This window comes from Symphodus melops (genome assembly GCF_947650265.1).
Source record: "Symphodus melops genome assembly, chromosome: 8".
Lineage (NCBI taxonomy): Eukaryota > Metazoa > Chordata > Actinopteri > Labriformes > Labridae > Symphodus > Symphodus melops.
In genome coordinates this window covers 2,190,679-2,208,129 of record NC_136698.1, presented here as the reverse complement: position 1 = coordinate 2,208,129, position 17,451 = coordinate 2,190,679, and the positions used below count along the sequence as shown (strand labels likewise).

Genomic DNA, 17,451 nt, shown 5'->3' with positions numbered 1-17,451 from the left:
TGATCTCAAACCTTTGGCTGATAGTTTATCTTTGTATGTGTTTACAGTTTGTCTCTTGTCCTGTTTGTGTGTTGTAGTAAGAGCAGGTGTATGTGTTGTCTGGGATCAATCCATCAGTCTGTCATTATTTGTATTGCGCCAATCCATAACAAGCGTCATCTCGAGGATTTTAACCTGCTTAAAGAGGAGCAGAGGAAGCTGGGATAAGATGCAGGATGGTTTGTCCTTGCGTCCTCGCCTCTGAGGTGGAGGTCGGAGCAGGCCGTGTATGAATGAGGACGGCGGGAGTTGTGGGGACGTTGTGGAGTCCGATGGCGGTGGCTGGACGTTGTGGTCGTTAGGCGCTATAGTGCCAGATCGTCTCGCAGACGATTGGAGGAGCTCCTTCGACTCTCCTGCTGCCTGGACATATGTTTCAGCGTGTGCAGTATGCTGTGTGTGGATGTACAGTATACTGCATTTAACAAATAGAAAAGTGTGAGTTGTAATGTGTAGTTAAAAGTCTAGTTGAAGGTTTTGAAAGGATAGTTGGACGCCTGGCGTTTGGTCTTGGAGCGTGTGAGTGACAGCAGGATGAAACAAAGCTGAAGGCCGACATCAAGTGACGGCTGGCAGACGAGCTCAGGTTTGAGTGCTTTTGCTGTTTATGATTTGACACCATGTAGATCAACACATGATAATAATCAACAGGAGGGGGGGTTGTGTGATTAAATGTGCGCAAGTAAGGGAGGGGGGGGGGGGGTTAGTAGGTCAGGGTTAAAGGAAACCTGAGAACAGCTGAGTGGGACCCTTTTCCAAATGCTCAGCTGGTTATCAGCAGGTTCAGCGGTCAGAGGAAGAGTCAGATGTCTAAAGTGCTCTACCGCCATCTAGTGGTAACAAGACAGAAATGCAACCCCCTTTATATTTTTCCAATAAATACTGTACTCTCAGTCACAGACTGAGAACAGGAGCGCCGTCCCACCCGTGGAGAGTCCTGAGTTTATGTTAACCGTTTCAAGCCGAAATAATCCATCAAGTGTTTGGCTTGTTTACTTCGTAGAACAGACAGAATATTTAGATCACATGACTGTGACGAAGCGTCTTTTTGCTGACTCTGTGACAAAGAGAGACCGAGGGGGGGCGTTTGAGATCTCCACTAAGCTCTGCTGGTTTTTGTGTGAATCTATTTGCGTGAGTGTTTTTTGTTTTTTTTTGAGGAGCGATGGGATTGACAGTAATTTTAAGAGGTCAGAGGTCAACGTTTACCCAGAATCCTCTTCCAAGCACTGTCACACCCCAGTTGTCTCTGTGTTGCATAACACGGATGGCAAGCGGCGAACTGAGGATAACAGAGGGAAGTTGTTGTTGTGTGCATGTATTTTTGAATCTGGGTACATTCTTGTGTAGCTTATGTAACGTATTTACAAGCTTGGCCTTATAGCTTGCTCCAGGGAAAACACACACACACCTACACACACACACACACACACACACACACTGTGTGTACGTCAAACAGCGCCTCTATTCCATGAAAGGAATCTTTTCGGTGTCTGTCCGAGGTCATAACAGAGCGAGCACTGGACGAGTGTTATCACAGCAGCTGAACTGTGAAAGTACGGACTGTCATCAGCCGGCGGTGACACGAGTAGCTTTGTCAGATAGAAAAGCAGCAGGTGGAGCAGCAGAGATAATGTGCCGCCTTGTTTCCATTTCCATGAACTCGCCAGACATCCGTCCTCCTGCAACGCTGGAAAAAAGCACCATGGAGTTCTACCCCGTTAAAAGAGAAGAAGAAGAATGCTGCAGAGCGGGCAAAGAGATGAGGAGTGTGATCGTTTAAGGAAAGCCGACGAAGACTTAAAGGAGGAATCTGTCAGTCTGACACCTTGTGTTTAAAAATGGGTACTGCAGTCCAAACTCAAAACATTAGAGCGGTCGCCCTCCGCCCCCTCCTTCCTAGAGTCAGCACTCGCCTTGTTGCTTCACTTGCACATATCTGCTCATGGAGCTTGGTAGAAGGAAGGTCGGGTACAGTCACTTCCATTGCTGCAACACCTGTTGGTTTGCAGTCTACCCGGCAAACAGAGGGGCGTCCAAAACAGCCGGCGTCCTTCTCTGGTCCAAACCAATCCAGACCATTCAGGACCAGAATCTGAAGTTAGAAGTGAGACATACTGGCTCATGTTTCCTGAATGCCTGATCAGTTGTCTTTCACAATACTCCTTTTAAAAACAACACTTGTACAGGACAAGATCAGCAAAGAGGTGACAGGTAACGCTTTGTCCACGGGGGGGCGCCAAAATGAACACAAAACCAAAGTTCTTCACAGGAGCTTTAAAGTAAGTGTGAGTCACCTCTAAGTGGATCTGATGGATCTCATCTGATCTGATGCACGTGGTCGTCTGAACGGACGGCTGGTGTTGTGTCTTGTCTGGGTGATAATCCAATCTTTGAAAAATCTATTACTTCCTGTATGTGTTGCAAAGCTCTGCAGACTGCTGAAGACATTAAACATTATCGTAGTAATAACATAAATAAAGCAGATTTTTTGGGGGGGGGGCGCTTTGGGAGTTGTTCACCTGTGATCTGCCAAATGGCTCGGCATTGAAAAAGCATCTGGAGTCAGATCTGAGTGTAATGCTGTTGGCACTTTGTCGGCCATTAAAGTGAAACCGCCCCGGTGGTAAAAACAGACAGCAGGCTTTTAAAGTTTACAGGGAACCTTTGACTGCAGTAATTTCAATTATTTTGGTGTCCGTGAGGCCGACGGGGCGAGTCATGACGATGGTATGATAAGTTCTTTGTGGGCACGGAGGCTATTTAAGGGGGGAGACCCTGGATGAATCAGGGGCCCCAGAGCTGGACCGGGCCCTGCAGCATGCCTGAGATCAGTGAGCTGTTACTGAGCTGCTGTCAGTTGGCCCAAAATTGTCAGACTATTGCCAGGCACCCCCGAGCAGTCTGTCTCATCTGAGGCTGGGTAGGCTCACCTAATGATTATAGAGTTCCTTTAAAAGGATTAAATTAGGTGCTAGGTTTTACAGAAAATCTACAAAATTAAAGATTTGACTGTTGGTGATTTGGCGTGTCACTCACTGAGACCGGGAAGGTTGCAACAGTAACCGGGAAATCAACAAAATATAATTGAATGAATTATTGCTCATTTAGAAAACTATTGTCTACTATTAGATTGATTGAAAGTTAGTTTGAGGAACAGCATTTCTGATATGGTGACCGCCATCGTTCAGACTTCCTCACCTTTTGCTGAGATCCGCTTCTGGAGTAACGGCGCTCGTGCATGTAAGTGAGGGGCGGGGCTTTAGATGGAGCACAGAGGAAACGGGGTGCAGACGGAGCACTGAGGGAATGCTACTTTCAAAATCAAACTAGTTTTTTTCTTTTAAATGACCAACCCTGCCTTTAAGGAGGCTACATATATTAACTTACTTTCACATCAGCGTTGCTTTCAAAGTTCACCACGGCAGCCATGACCCCGAGGCTCACGCTTGTTGCTGGTCACACGGTCTATTATTGTTTCTGCAGGATAAAACATTTAGCATTCACGTTGCACAGCGGTGATATGGGATTACGGGACAGTCTGCACGAGAATACACATTATGTATCGTCTGTGTCTTCCTGCTGAGTAACTCTATATGCAGTAAAAGCAACAAGGCAGCGTCACTGTCATTCCTAAACAGCTCCTCTATACCACGCCGGCTCTCAGCTTACCGTGTAACCTTTTCTGGAGGGATTTCAGAGATAGTCCAGCAGAGTACAGTTAAACCACCACCAGAGCCGGACTTATCAAACCCTCTCCCTGCTTCCTCCCACCATCGCTCTGTGGAGCATCTGTTTGACAGGATTACTCTGATCAGCCAAATATCAGTTTTTAACTTCATTAGACGCACACATTGTATGTTGAAGACACATAAGTTAGTGTTGAGTGACTCAACATAAAGTCGATGCATGATGAACTGAAGAGGCGTTACTATGCTTTAAGACCATAACTTTCAACTGCAGGCAAACTATCTTTAGACCTGGTCAATTTATTTAGCAGTTAAGAAATAGAACAAAATAGGAAAAACAAGGATAGAAAAACAGATGAAACATGCAGATAGAAACTCTCTGACACGCAGGGACTATATGGTTTAAAGACGAGGATTCTCTCAAGCCGTCTTCATGACTCCTGACCTGGCTGTTCACATAAGCTCCTCATAGCGGGAGGCTATCCCTGTCAGACGGAAGGTCTCTAAGGTAAGATAGAAGTGGTGGACGAATCGCGATGCTTTCATTTGAATATTTGCCTTTATATCGATGCTAAGTGTAGTTAAGCTGGAATCATAACATCAATAAAAGAGTGCAGAACAGAAAACCTAATACAGCTGTTTAACTACGTGCACGGAGATCGTAGCTGACACATGTACACAGTCTATGCAGTGACTACAGTCACAGTATACAAACGTCACACCCACCTTCAGTTGGCTCAAGGTGAATTTTCCTGGTTATATCCTGTAAAATATTCGGGGTCTGACAGGAGAAACTCCGGGTGCAGCTCCTCCTGCGAATATCAGGAGTTTTTCAAGAGTTTTCTGCAAGTGTGAAATCCCTCCCACTCTGTCTCGTTTACAGCAGCAGCAGCCATTTGTTTTCAGCACTTACGCCGGTGAACATTTGGAGCAATTATTCGCTCGGGAGTGAAATATTAGCTTCAGAAGTTGTGGAAGACAAAAAAACAGAGCTAACTGCAGAGTGAACATTGGACCTAAACATACCTCCAAATGAATGCTAATGTGCATCATGTCAGCTGGATGTGCAAACAAGCAACAACATGTTTGTCATAACAGCTTTATAAGGTGATAACATGTCGTGTTTATGGCTTGGACCGATACCTCCAAGTGGCCTTGATTTTATTAAGACTGCTCAGAGCGTGAAATCCTGTAACTCTTAGTTTGGATATTTCCTTAAAACTTCAGATTCAAAGTAAATCAGCCTTTAACTTGGTTCTCTGTTGTTTATGCTAACTTGCTGTCTTATTTATTTTACGTTTTATTTGATAGGGGTAGATACAGTGCATGGACGAACTGAAAACTGCAATCCACTGCAAGTATCATAGACTTTATAGCAGAAGGCTTTTTCTAAATAAAAGATTGAAACATTTAAAGGCTGAATGTGCCATCACATTTCACACATAAAACAGCAGAAATCTCTGAGTCATGACAGTCTACAAGGAGTGAGAAGAGTCTCCCTTGGTTAGTTGTTGTCAGAGCTGTGTTTACATAGATGGGACGGCCTCGTATAAAAGCTGTTTATGTGCAGGACTAGCGAAAAGAGCAAAAACATTCTCTACTCACTGCTTTGTCAGGTAAGCGTGAGTGTGAATTTAAATGCCAGGTGAAGCTACGAGCTAAGTAAAGAGAAGCAAATTAGCCTGCTAACACAACAATGCAGCTCGAGACGAGGACAATTTTGAACTGGCCCTTTAAATTCGTTAATTTCTTTCGGGCTTATTTTCAGTGATCCCCGTCTTCCGTTCGGTGCCACTGTATGTACCGCACGCTGTCTGAACTCCCCCAGTGTCCTCTTTCATTTTCACCTTCCTGGCTAAAATGTCTCCGGGGCCCCGAGTGTTAAACCTGACAGCTGACGAGCCGTCTGTACTGGGAACAGTGCGAGGGACAAACGGAGAATAGGTCAGGTTTTTCCGTTGTTGACAGATGGGTGCCAGAATATAGTCGCCGGCGCTTTGTCACCCTGCCTACTCCAGATAGGAGCGTAGCGAGACGTGGAAATGTTTCAGGTCAACGTGTACAGTCGGACATGTCTCAATGCGTGTCAATCGTTTGTGTCTGCACGCAAATGTGAGTGTTTGTGTGGTGACCGTGTGCAGTATCTGTGTCAGCTTATCCCCTTTAATTCTTATTAGCAGCACATGTGCGATAAATCCTCCTCTCCTGTGCATCAACAGTTCCAAGGTGTCAGAGGCATCACCTGTTTCCTGCTCTCTTCCGTTGACTGTGAGTCCTCATTAGGAAGGTTTTCCGATCACTGGATGCCAGAAGTCCAAATCTTCAGCTTTTCTCTTCACTAAATGTTCCAGTTAAAACCTCCTGCTTCAGATGCAGAAACTCGACATCGTTTTATTATCACTGAAAGTTTAATTTCAGCACACAATCCAGACGGTTGTGTTCAAAGGACAAAAAATATTTGACAGCAAATGTCGTTTTCTGTTGTCACAAAATAAAACTTATTTGATAAATATTGTTGACAAGAAACAGATGGAATCAAACAAGTGCATATGTTAACATTACAGCAGCTGTATCACCAGCTTTTGGCAGATGTTAAATCAGCGGTTGGAGGTTTCATTTATCTCCAGCTCTCAACACAGGTAGAAAATCCCCGTCGAAGAAACTTCTTTAGAATAAGGTAAAAAAAAAAAGACACTTCCGTTTCGAGATGCTATAAACAAACCTTATGGAACCTTAAATGGATCTTTTCTTCTTTTTGTGACAATCCTGTGTTTTTGTGCCATTATGCAATATTCTGCTGACACATCCTCTGCGGTAAAAACAGCTCGGCAGTGAGGAACGTTATGGCATTTGTCAGGGTTCAAAAATACCCATAATGCTTGTGTCTTTAACAGGGTCTGAGTGGTTAATAAAGTTTTTGCGGGCTTACACACGCTTGCACCTGTCAGCCCACTTCCTGCTGTGGGAAAACAGAAAAAGGAAAACAAACACGACACTTCTGAAGATAAAATAAGAGCCCTGTTTTGCAAAGTACACCGTGTGTTCAATCCGGGATTTCTGATTCAGCTCTGTAGATTTCCTTCATGATGAGATTTGCCGTGCGTCTTTATTAGCTGAACATTTTATGTGTTTGTCTTGGTTTTTACGGCGTCATATTTCAGTCTGGGATTCTTGGGATTCTGACACCTGACTGAAGCGCTTTTGAAGTGTCTCAAATGTCACATAGCGATCCTCTCCATCCCCCCCCCCCCCCCTCTAACTCGCATCAATCCCCAACTGCACACTCAAGCCCCCGGCTCTTATCACTGGCCACCCAGCGCCTGACGTCCACGGGGGGCTGCACTTTCATTTGGACCACAGCCATTTGCTATTCTTAAAACTTGCCTGTGAGGAGCAGATCTCTATTCTCCCCCTGCTTCTTGTCTCCAGCCTGCAGCTCTGTCTGCTGAAATGGTTTTTGTTCTCGTACCTTGTACCTGTACCTAAGTGAACAGACTGAGCACGTAAAAAGGACTGCTGCGAATCAGTCATGAATTCCAGCCTCGTCAACTCTTTGGCCAAAGTCTACGATCCGAAACCTCTTCATGGCCAGAAGCCGGGCGGAAGGAAGCTCTCTTTTAATGGATCGGACAAGTCCTCATCGCCTTCTCCATCATCGTCCCCCTCTCATGACATCGCCCTGCGCTGCATGGAGAACCGGATGGACTCGCTGACCTCCCAGATGGAGCGCTTGCTGAACATGCAGCAGATCGTCCTGACCCGACTGGACGGCTTGTCCCAGGACGTCCGAGGGATGGGTCGGGATCTGGCCTCTATGCGTGAAGAAGGGCGACGTGGCTCGGGGGTGGAGGCGGCGTGCAGGGAGCTGTTTGGGGCGGTGGAGAGGGTCGGCGAGCGGATGGAGAGTCAGGGACGCCGGCTGGATGGCGTGGAGAAGCTGGTGGAGGGGACCCAGCAGGTGATCAGCTTCATCGGGGAGGTGGTGAAGGGCTCCAGGCTGGTGGAGCTGCTGTTTAAACAGCCTGGTAACAAAGCGGGCAAGAAGGTGAGAGGCTTAACAACATTACAAGAAATCTCTTCCACTAATAACCCTGACGCCTAACATCGTTCCTGCAATGTACGGTTTTAAAGGATCCCATCCACTTTGTTAGCGCAACAAAATGCAGCATGCACACCTGCTAACTGAGACCAACACACAGAGACCAGGCTGCTCCGAGACCAGGTGAAGATCCAGACCTTTAGGGATCGAGACCGAGCCAAGACTAAGATCATACAAATCTTTGTGTCCTTGTGTTTTTCTTGGATTTATGACTCACAGTGAGTTTTCCCTTCCTCATTTAAACGGGAATATCAGTTGATGTTTCTGCAGTAGTAGAAGTAGTCTCTTATAATTTCACACTGATAAAGTTTTGCATCGCATTGAAAGATTGGCTTGAAGTGGATTGAAGATTTAACCACCATAAACAATCAACTCCTTCCTCCACTCGTCCTTCAGTGTACTGTGACGTTGACAACACAGCGAGAGGTTTTTTTGTTGATGAGATAGAAGCATTAAAACGTTGTTAGGTATCACCATCCTGAAGGAAAATGTGACACCACGGAGAAGCTCTAAGATTCTGCAGATAAAACACATCCAGCTGATCTTTAAATGGCGCCGCAGCAGGCTAACAAGTGAAGCCGCTAACATTCCTCTGGTGTCTGATACGGCTCCTCGTCACTCTTCTATTAGCTCTGCTCTACTCCAACATGTCGTTCTCTGTAATGTTAAGTAGTTCTCCTCTTTGCTGTGATTGTGGTTTGCCTCTAAAGGTGAGACTGAGTCAAGTCAGACTTTATCTTATCAGTGCTAGGTCGGTCTGCAGCAGCACTGTGTCGCTTTAGCACTGGTCTGGTCTGTTCTGCATGGGTGACATTGCTGCACTGATGGATTAAATGGTCTGTGTAAAGAGCCTCACATAGTCTGTGTCGATGTGTCAGTGACATGTTTATCATCCTGGATCCTTCAAGCGATAGGAAGAATGTGCAGATGCCTTGTTGTGTAACTTTGACTGCAGAATGACTCGGCATGTTTGAGTGGGATTTAATTTCTCATAAACATAATTAGTGCTGATGATTGGGATTTTTTTTAAATTATTAATTAGCGTGTGTTTAAATTAAATGGACAGATTTCCTTCACCAGACAATGTCAGACTTTTTTTTTTTTATCGACTGGCAGGGACGCGTGAACCTTTTCTCAGTGTATCAGTGTCATGTAGCCGCCCGAAGAGGAGAGAAAATAAAAATCTCACGTGTTTTCTTAACTCTCTCTTTCTTTTTCTCTTTTGTGTTTATAACTTGTGTTTATTCTTATTTTAAAAAAATAACTCTTCATCCATGAGTGAATATCCACGGTTGGTCCCCCACAAGGGAAATCACACACACACACACACACACACACACACACACACACACACACACACAAACAGGATCCCTGAGAGATGTCAGAGGGAGCAGGCTGCTCATTAAGGAGCATCCTAGCAGTTAAGGGCTTCAGGGCCTTGCTCAAGGACACGTAAGCAGCACTCAGGAATTGAACTGGCACTTCACCAGCTATCAGACCACTTTCCAGAGTAGGTCCACGTCGGGACAATAAAACACACGAGTCCTGTAGCGACAGACAGTGGTATTGCCTATAAAATAGATGTAAATGATCTGTCTGGTTAACCAGTGTATGTCAACGAAATGACAACATATTGAAGACAAATACATTCAGTCCGAGTAGAGACATGGAGAGCGGTGTGTTCCTGCAGCTTCTGACCCGAGAGGATCTTTTTTATGCCTGACTAAACGTTTCATTTTCATGCTAAAAAAAAGTATAAAAAGTTTAAACAGGAGAGAAAACAGTTCATCAGATAATATGATGCACTGGAATTTTCTCACTTGTCTTCATTCGAGTCATGCGTCACCTCTCCCCGACACTATGTTCTTCAATAGTATATGTGATCAATGATCATGTGTTCATGAAGTTGTTTTCCGTGTCTCGTGGCGTGCTGGGTGCTAACAATGAGATGCGACATTTTGTCTTTCTCCTGAAGGGGGCGTCGGTCCTATCAAATATCAAACCACACTTATGTTACAGAAGCAACCACAGAAACTGGAACACTTCGGCTCAATCTCTGACTATTGTGAAAACACAGATATAATTCAGTGTTCCCATCCTGAATCAGACTCCTCCTTCCAGTTTTCGTGAATTAAATGCTCTTCAAGAGTTCTGACTTAACGTTTGTCCTTTCCTGGATCCCATGACTCACCTGTGATCTCTCTTTTTTCCAACAAGGCCAAGGATGAGAAGGACAAAGCCAAAGTGGCCGTGAAGGGCTCGAAGGCCCAGAAGAAGAGGAAACCTCTGGACACATCAGGTAATAGCCTCGCACGCCCAGATCATCTTTTAGTGCCGAGATGTGCAGGGTTGAATTGTTTTTCCGAGAGAGACTAAAGTTTGGACGCTTTGTTTTTTCCCCTCACATCAGAGTCGTCCTTGCTCAATGAGCCTGAGCTGCAGGAACAGGTGGAAAAGCTCAACAGGCAGAACACGGAGCATTCCCAGTATGGACAAACCGAGTGTGACATCCAGAGAGTGGAGGAGCGGGGAAGTGGAGGGAGACGACAGGAGCCGGTGGAGCTGATCCTGGATGGACCGCACACCTCCGCCGCCCAGGCCGAGAGGAAGACGTCCACTGAGGAGAAACAGGAAGAGGAAGGTGACGCCTGTGAGGACTCAGAGGAAGAGGACGAAAAGGCAAACGATTTAGGTCGGGAACAGACTGGAAAAGTGGAGGAGGGAGGAAAGGAAGGAGAAGCAGAGGCGGCATCAAAATCAGAAACAGCCCCGAGTGTCATCTCAGACATCAGCCAGACGTCTCTTCTACCACAGGAGAGGTTCGCCAAACCCATCACTATTTATCTTTACTTTGTAATTCTGCATATTATTTTATTCATGGTAATTCAACAAATCAAAACTAAATATTCAAGGTTTTTTTTTTTTATGTGCAGCTCTGAGGAGCTCGGCGACGTGGCCACTTGCAGTAAACGTCGAGTCACAGAGGAAGACCCGGTGAAAGACGACCTGAAGAAAAGCCGAGTGGAGGACGGTGAGGTGGAAAAAGATGACGGACAGGTGGTGGAGGGGAGCGAGCAACAGGCCTCCAAATCTGACGCAGTCACAACAGAGGAGAAAGAGGAGGAGAGGAAGGAGGGAGAGCTGGAACTGAAGGAATTCGCAATCGGTGAGTTACGTACTCTGACATTTACACGTGAGACGTAAGTCAACGTTTTGGAGGGGCTTTGCAACTTATTTATTAATAATAATAATAACTTAATTTATATAGCACCGTTAAAAACAACTGCCTGCAAAGTGTCATAATAGAAATACATAAATGCACTGTATGTAAATTCTGCAGCCAGTCTCAGTCAAAACAATAACAAAAGATGACATCAGGGCTGGCGGGGAATCATGGGAGTGATTCTCTCTGCTACTCCCTGCACAATCACATCAATTAGAAGTCAAACAGCTGTTTCTCAACAGTTTGTCCTCATTTCTTCTCATTATTGTTATTCTGTGACGTCGGAGCAGCAAACAGTTGGACTACAGTTACAACACAAGATCTGTCGTCACAAAGCTCTCAAGTTTAAAAGTGATCAACAAGTTTATCTGCTTGCCTTCAGAATATTAAAAAAAATATTCATAAAAGATGCTTGCAGGAATCTGGGTGCGTATTTTTTCTGGTCCTGTTTTGTTGATGTTCATCTGCAGCAGTCCCTCCATGTAGACTCAACTCGGCGGTTGGCTGCTGACATTTGACCTTTCGTTCCTCAGGCTTTGGAGCAGATTCAGTGTCATAACACCATGCCTGTGGGAGCGTCACTGACATGTCAGCGGATGCAGCTGGCAGAGGAGATAATGAAACGTTGGCATGCTGCTATTTTCATCTACTTTGTTTCTGGGGAGGGGGGGGGGGCTCTGTCTCCTTCTCTGTTTCATAAACAACTGAAACCTTTCATTCATTTCATCCTCGTGTCTTTTTATTTCCAGACTCGAGCCCTCCTCCTTTAGCTCCTTTCGAACACCGCATTGTGACTCCCAAGCCCCATCAGATCGCCACCTATTACTCCATCAACAGAGACGAGGTGCTGGGAGGGTGAGTGAAAAAAAGAGCTTATTTTCCTGTCACTGTTTGTGCCACATATCCCTCATTATCAGAGCTCCATGATGAGATAACAGAGAATCTCACACCCTGCATGAGGACACATCATCGTTTTATTCCAAGCTCTTTCGATTGCCCCTTAAAGGGCAGATGATTGTGAGCCTCGGGGGAGGGGGGGGGGGGGCAGGTCTCTCTGATGTAATAGATGAGTGCTAAATCCTGCAGCCTAGAGTGGAGATTACCCCTCAACACGCAAGCACATTTCTCACATCTCTGACTTAACAGCACAATATATAACCCTAATTACTGAGGGAGATTATTATTGATGTTGACGTGCCTCCAATTTATGAAGTATTTGTAGAATGAATCCATCAGTTTGTCGTTTTGAAAAGTTAAATGGTCGTTTAAAGGACGATTGTGTGACTTTTTGATCCAGTAGGTGTCGCCCTTGAGCGCCAGCATGAAACCAAAACAAACACCTCCTCCTCTATCCTGAAGCCTCCGCTCTCCTCCAGTCGCACACCTCCAAGCCCGCTCCTCACTCACGTCCACACCGAGGAGTTATTCAATCATAACTTCCCTTCTGAGCTTTAAATATGAATACACACTTTCACCGTCTCCCGTCTGTAACCCTCTGCACACACACCTCAGCCGATCATCGCTAAACCATTTACAGCTAGCTCAAATCGCAGCCGGCAGATTATTAACATGAACCAGCCGTTGTTCTCATATCTCTTCCCTCCCTTTATTGGCTCCTCGTAAAATTCAGAATCTACTAGAAAATCCTGATACTCACACACAAAGAACTGCACGACCTCTGGCCCACAGCTCCTCGTTCCCTCGTCCACTCAGGTCATCTCATCACTTCCTTTCCACGTCCGAGCCCGAACCTTTCTCTCACACATCTGCAGACCTGCAGAATCCTTTGGACTGTTTCAGGAAGCAACTAAAAACTCACCTGTACAGACGAGCCTTCATCTAACTGTCAAACCCAGCCTTGAACTGAAGTTTGTGTTTGCTTGTTCTCCCGTGATTTATTTATGTAACAGAGTGTTTAAGTTTTTCTTCCTCAGTTGCATCCTTTACTCGACTTTTCGTTCGTCAGATTCATTGATGTATTTATTCTTCTTCCATTAGGGGTCGTTTTGGACAAGTCCACAAATGCACAGAGAACTCGTCTGGCATGATGTTGGCCGCCAAGATCATCAAAGCCAGGAGCCAGAAAGAGAAGGTGCACCAATGTTGGCGAGATGGATGCTCAAACCTAAACAGAATAAATATGCAGCGATCTCACTGCGAGGCCTCGTCACTTGATGATTTATTTTCTTATTGTTCAGCCTCACAATAGATGATATATTTTAAGGTACAGCTCAGCAGCCTGGAGATGTGTCAGCTGCATGGCGTCTGACTCATCACATAGTGATGTTGGAGACGTCAGATGTTTGGATCGTTGCTCAGTGGTCACATTACTCTAAACGCTCTGAGCCAACCAAAGCCTGTCAAACACACAGACAAATCCTTCGCCTGGCACACGTAGCTGTCTGTGTTTGGAGGATTGTTGAGAGAGATGATTTAGTGTGCTTGTCTTACAGTGAGGAATACAGCTGCTAACACTGTGGAGGCGGTGCTTTTTGTTAAACAGAGTCAGCATGCGCTACAAGCTGACCTTTCACTGTATCATTACAGAACAACTTCCATACATTCATCTAGTTTATCACGTCTCACAAACCAAAACTCCCTCCTCAAGAGTTTTCATCTTTCTATGTTTTTTTTTTTCTGGCACCACTGAGCTGTGTGTGTCTGTTGAAGCGCTGTCGGAGTTTAATTGGTCCTGTTTTGTTCTGCACGTCTCTCAGGACGTCGTGAGGAACGAGATCCAGGTGATGAACCAGCTGAACCACGCCAACCTGATCCAGCTGTACGCCGCCTTTGAGTCACGCCATGACATCATCCTGGTCATGGAATAGTAAGTCCAGATACCAACATCTCAATGCGTCTGTCCACCAATACAGAAACGTTAACCAGGCGTTTTGTCACTGTGCCGTAGTGTGGAGGGAGGGGAACTGTTCGACCGCATCATTGATGAGAACTACAACCTGACGGAGCTGGATACGGTGCTGTTCATACGTCAGATCTGTGAAGGGCTGCAGTACATGCACAAGATGTACATCCTACATCTGGATCTCAAGGTAAAAAAAAAAACAGCAACAACTTCCTGTCAGATCTCATCCTTTTGAAATTGTAGAACAAAAAAAAAAAGGCTGAGTGCTCCTTCATGTGGGGAAGAAAAAGGGTGAACGGGCGCCCCCTTGTGGGGAAAAATGACAAAGCCTGAAAGATCCAATCCAGCTTCATGTATCGAGCACATTTTGATGTTGACAGAGAGATGCGCCTCTTTTGTTGTGCAGTGTTTATAACCAGGTTGTTCTCTTTCAGCCGGAGAACATTCTTTGTGTCAGCCGAGCCACAAACAAAATCAAGATCATCGACTTCGGCCTGGCCAGGAGGTAAAAAAAAAACTGATTCTCCTATAATTACACTTCAAAGCTTCACTCGCTCATCTTTACAAATCTGTTTATTCTGTGTTCCCGCCCCGGGTCTCTCTGATAGGTACAAACCCAGGGAAAAGCTCAGGGTCAACTTTGGAACTCCTGAATTTTTGGCTCCTGAAGTCATCAACTACGAGTTTGTGTCATTCCCCACGGACATGTGGAGCCTCGGCGTCATCACCTACATGCTGTGAGTAGTGAAGCACTGCCTAGTTAGACTCAATGGTTTGAAACTGGCAGAAGCCACTCTGCAGCGCGAGAGACTCTCCAGACTTTATTTATGTTAACTTAAAATGTTTGTTCTTCCACTTTATTAAATGCATTCAAACGAGTATTTTTATATATATCATATATATATATATATATATATATATATAAAAGGCGTCTTTGACGATTGCTCACGTGTGATAAGACAGCAGACAGCGTCCCTGACCTTCCCATTCCTGTCCGTCCAGGCTCAGCGGCCTGTCTCCGTTTCTTGGCGATGACGACAACGAGACGCTGAACAACATCCTGGCCTGTCAGTGGAACTTTGAGGAGGAGGAGTTCACGGACATCTCAGACGAGGCCAAAGACTTCATCACCCGGCTGCTGGTGAAGAGCAAGAGCTGGAGGATGAGCGCGGCAGAGTCCCTCAGACACCCCTGGCTGTCAGACCGGAGTCTGCACTACCGGCTAAATCAGAAGGTAAACGACTCGCCTCACTGAGGGACAGAGGTTGATTTGGGTTGATGATGATTTGACCACGCCCCTCTCTAGAAGCTACAGACACAGAAACAGCCTGTTCTGAGCAGAGCTGAAATAAAGGGCATGATCAAATACAGGATCAGAAGGAGAATATGTGATCTTTAAATTAAATTAAATGTTGCCTGATGTAACGAGGGAGATCTTGAGTTGTGACTTCTTGTTACAGAGTTTCCCTCTGCTGGTCATTAGAAGGACTGCATGGTTATTGCACAGCACACACAGGCCTCACTTTTCAAAACAGAGGCTGCAACAACCTCTTCTATTTAACCCATGCTATAAACAGCCATCATGCTTTTTTATTGAGTTTACAGAACACAGATTATAGACATCATCATAGACTGGTGTTCAGACTGTTTCTGTCATTGTGCGTTCATTCGGTGAATCTTCTGTCATTGCAGAAAAACAAGTGCCACTCCACACACGCTCCTCCTCCAGAGAGCTCAACAGGTGGGAGGAACGTTTTCCTGTTAACACGTTTTTCTAAACCAAAAGACATCGCTTCCTTTACTTACAAATTTTAATATGTGCCTCTTTTTCCTGTCTCCCTTCCAGAAACACTGTGAGGCCCTCAGCATGCCTTTAGACAATGTAGGGCCCCCGGAGCCCAACACTGGACCAATGCTGCTGTACCTGTATGGCTACTGGAAATCAACTTTCTGCCTCGCATCCTGGTGTTAGCTTAGCTCCGCAGCTTCAGCTCTGACCCTCATCGTGTTCGACCCGTTGGAGATAAAACAGACTTTAAAAAAAACAAACCTGCCAGCATTGTCACCATCATGGAGAGTTTAAAAAACCCCAATAACTCCATGCTGAACCCGGGAGGACTTCATAACTCTCAGATGGTACGAGCGAGGTTTAATGAAGCGTGTGGAATCCAAAACAGCAGAGACTGAAGGCCTGAACTGCTGGACGAAACGTCCACGTGTGTGCATACAAAGCTAACGTCCTCGTGAAAAGAAAAAAAAAACGGATTCCAGCGCGCAGGGAAAAAAAGACCCTGGGCGCTGCGCTTGTTCTCCAAGCAGCGAACGCTCTTTGTTTATTTAAAACAACTGAAAAAAAGAAAATCGGCAGGTGGACGCGGGGTCTAACAATCAAATCAGATTCATCACAACATTATGTCCCGCCTTCTTCTTCTGTGATTGGTTGTTTCTCCCTTAGCCGTTAGCTTCTCCCACGGTGACTTTAACCTTAAACAGATGCCGTTCTTCTTGTCCTGTTGCATGCTTTGCACTTTTTTTCTTTTGGCCTATCTCTGCAAGATTTAGCAAAGAACTTTACTTCAAATATAAACTGAATGCTGTTATTTAAATAATATATTTTTGTGAATAGAGATTTTCTTTCTTTTGATTTACAAGTCTTATAAAAAAATGTTTTTTTTTTTCTTTCTTTGAAGGTGAAATGAAAAATGTCCTCGTTTGGAGTCACACCACGTTAATTTATTTTGTATATAACACAGCTCCACATACTCTCATTCCCCTGAAAAGTGAGAACATCTCAGTGACTGAATCTCCGCTACACTTTCACTGTTTCGACCTTCTGCCACTCGCTCGCCTTCGCCTGGGCGCTTTGAAGGAGCCCTGTCACCTTCCATGAAGGCACAACGAACAACAGAAAACTACCTACTAATGAGTCGTGTGTGGGACTGAATTTGCATTCTTATGTTCTTGATTTACTGGTTGACACCAGACTGTACTTGAAGTGCAAAGCTGTTCTTCACCACGGGGCGTTTCTTTCAGGGGAGACGAGCAGGATGTCTGTCCGGCGCGTTGAAGCTCAGTTCAGCAGAGCGGAGAAGTCGACTCATCTGTCGGTGCTTTATTGTCCCGCTCTTTCTAGAAGAGACGAAACGTTGTATAGGTATTGATCACTCGGTTGTTGGCTGTTCCACTTGAAAAGGAAAAAGCATTTTTGAACATTTGTTCATTTGAATGTATGATACTTTTTTTTCCAAGTTTTCTTGTGTAATAAGACGAATAAATGTAGAAATATAAATAAAGCACACTAGAAAACGTTTGTTGTGTCTTTTTGTGTACGTCTAAAAAAGAACTTACTGGCATGTTCTGTGCAGTTTACAATATAAAAACCACTCTGGAGAATGTGCAAAAGGTGAACAGGACAACTGGACAAGGACAAGAGAGTCAATTTAAAAAACAAGACAGAGTCAGAGTCGATAAACCTGATCTATTTCTTCAATACTGATTCAACATCAGCTGTTTTTTACATCTTTATTCATTTTCCTTC

General features: G+C 45.1%; 1 protein-coding gene across 7 annotated transcripts in view; it reads left to right on the top strand.

Moving 5' to 3' along the window:
- Window positions 1–17,223, top strand: part of mylk4b (myosin light chain kinase family, member 4b) — a 34,198-nt gene extending 16,975 nt beyond the window's left edge. For 6 of the 7 annotated variants that reach the window (XM_079351173.1, XM_079351174.1, XM_079351172.1 and 3 more), the window contains 12 exons: window positions 10,045–10,126; window positions 10,238–10,646; window positions 10,761–10,993; window positions 11,800–11,905; window positions 13,049–13,142; window positions 13,768–13,877; window positions 13,959–14,100; window positions 14,348–14,418; window positions 14,522–14,650; window positions 14,916–15,147; window positions 15,606–15,654; window positions 15,760–17,223. In XM_079351173.1, the coding sequence (XP_079207299.1) occupies window positions 10,045–10,126; window positions 10,238–10,646; window positions 10,761–10,993; window positions 11,800–11,905; window positions 13,049–13,142; window positions 13,768–13,877; window positions 13,959–14,100; window positions 14,348–14,418; window positions 14,522–14,650; window positions 14,916–15,147; window positions 15,606–15,654; window positions 15,760–15,770 (1,668 nt within the window). In that variant the 3' untranslated portion in view covers window positions 15,771–17,223. Of the gene's footprint in view, window positions 1–7,221; window positions 7,774–10,044; window positions 10,127–10,237; window positions 10,647–10,760; window positions 10,994–11,799; window positions 11,906–13,048; window positions 13,143–13,767; window positions 13,878–13,958; window positions 14,101–14,347; window positions 14,419–14,521; window positions 14,651–14,915; window positions 15,148–15,605; window positions 15,655–15,759 lie in introns of those variants that run through there. The other variant, XM_079351169.1, reaches the window with a different exon arrangement.
- Window positions 17,224–17,451: the final 228 nt, after the last annotated feature.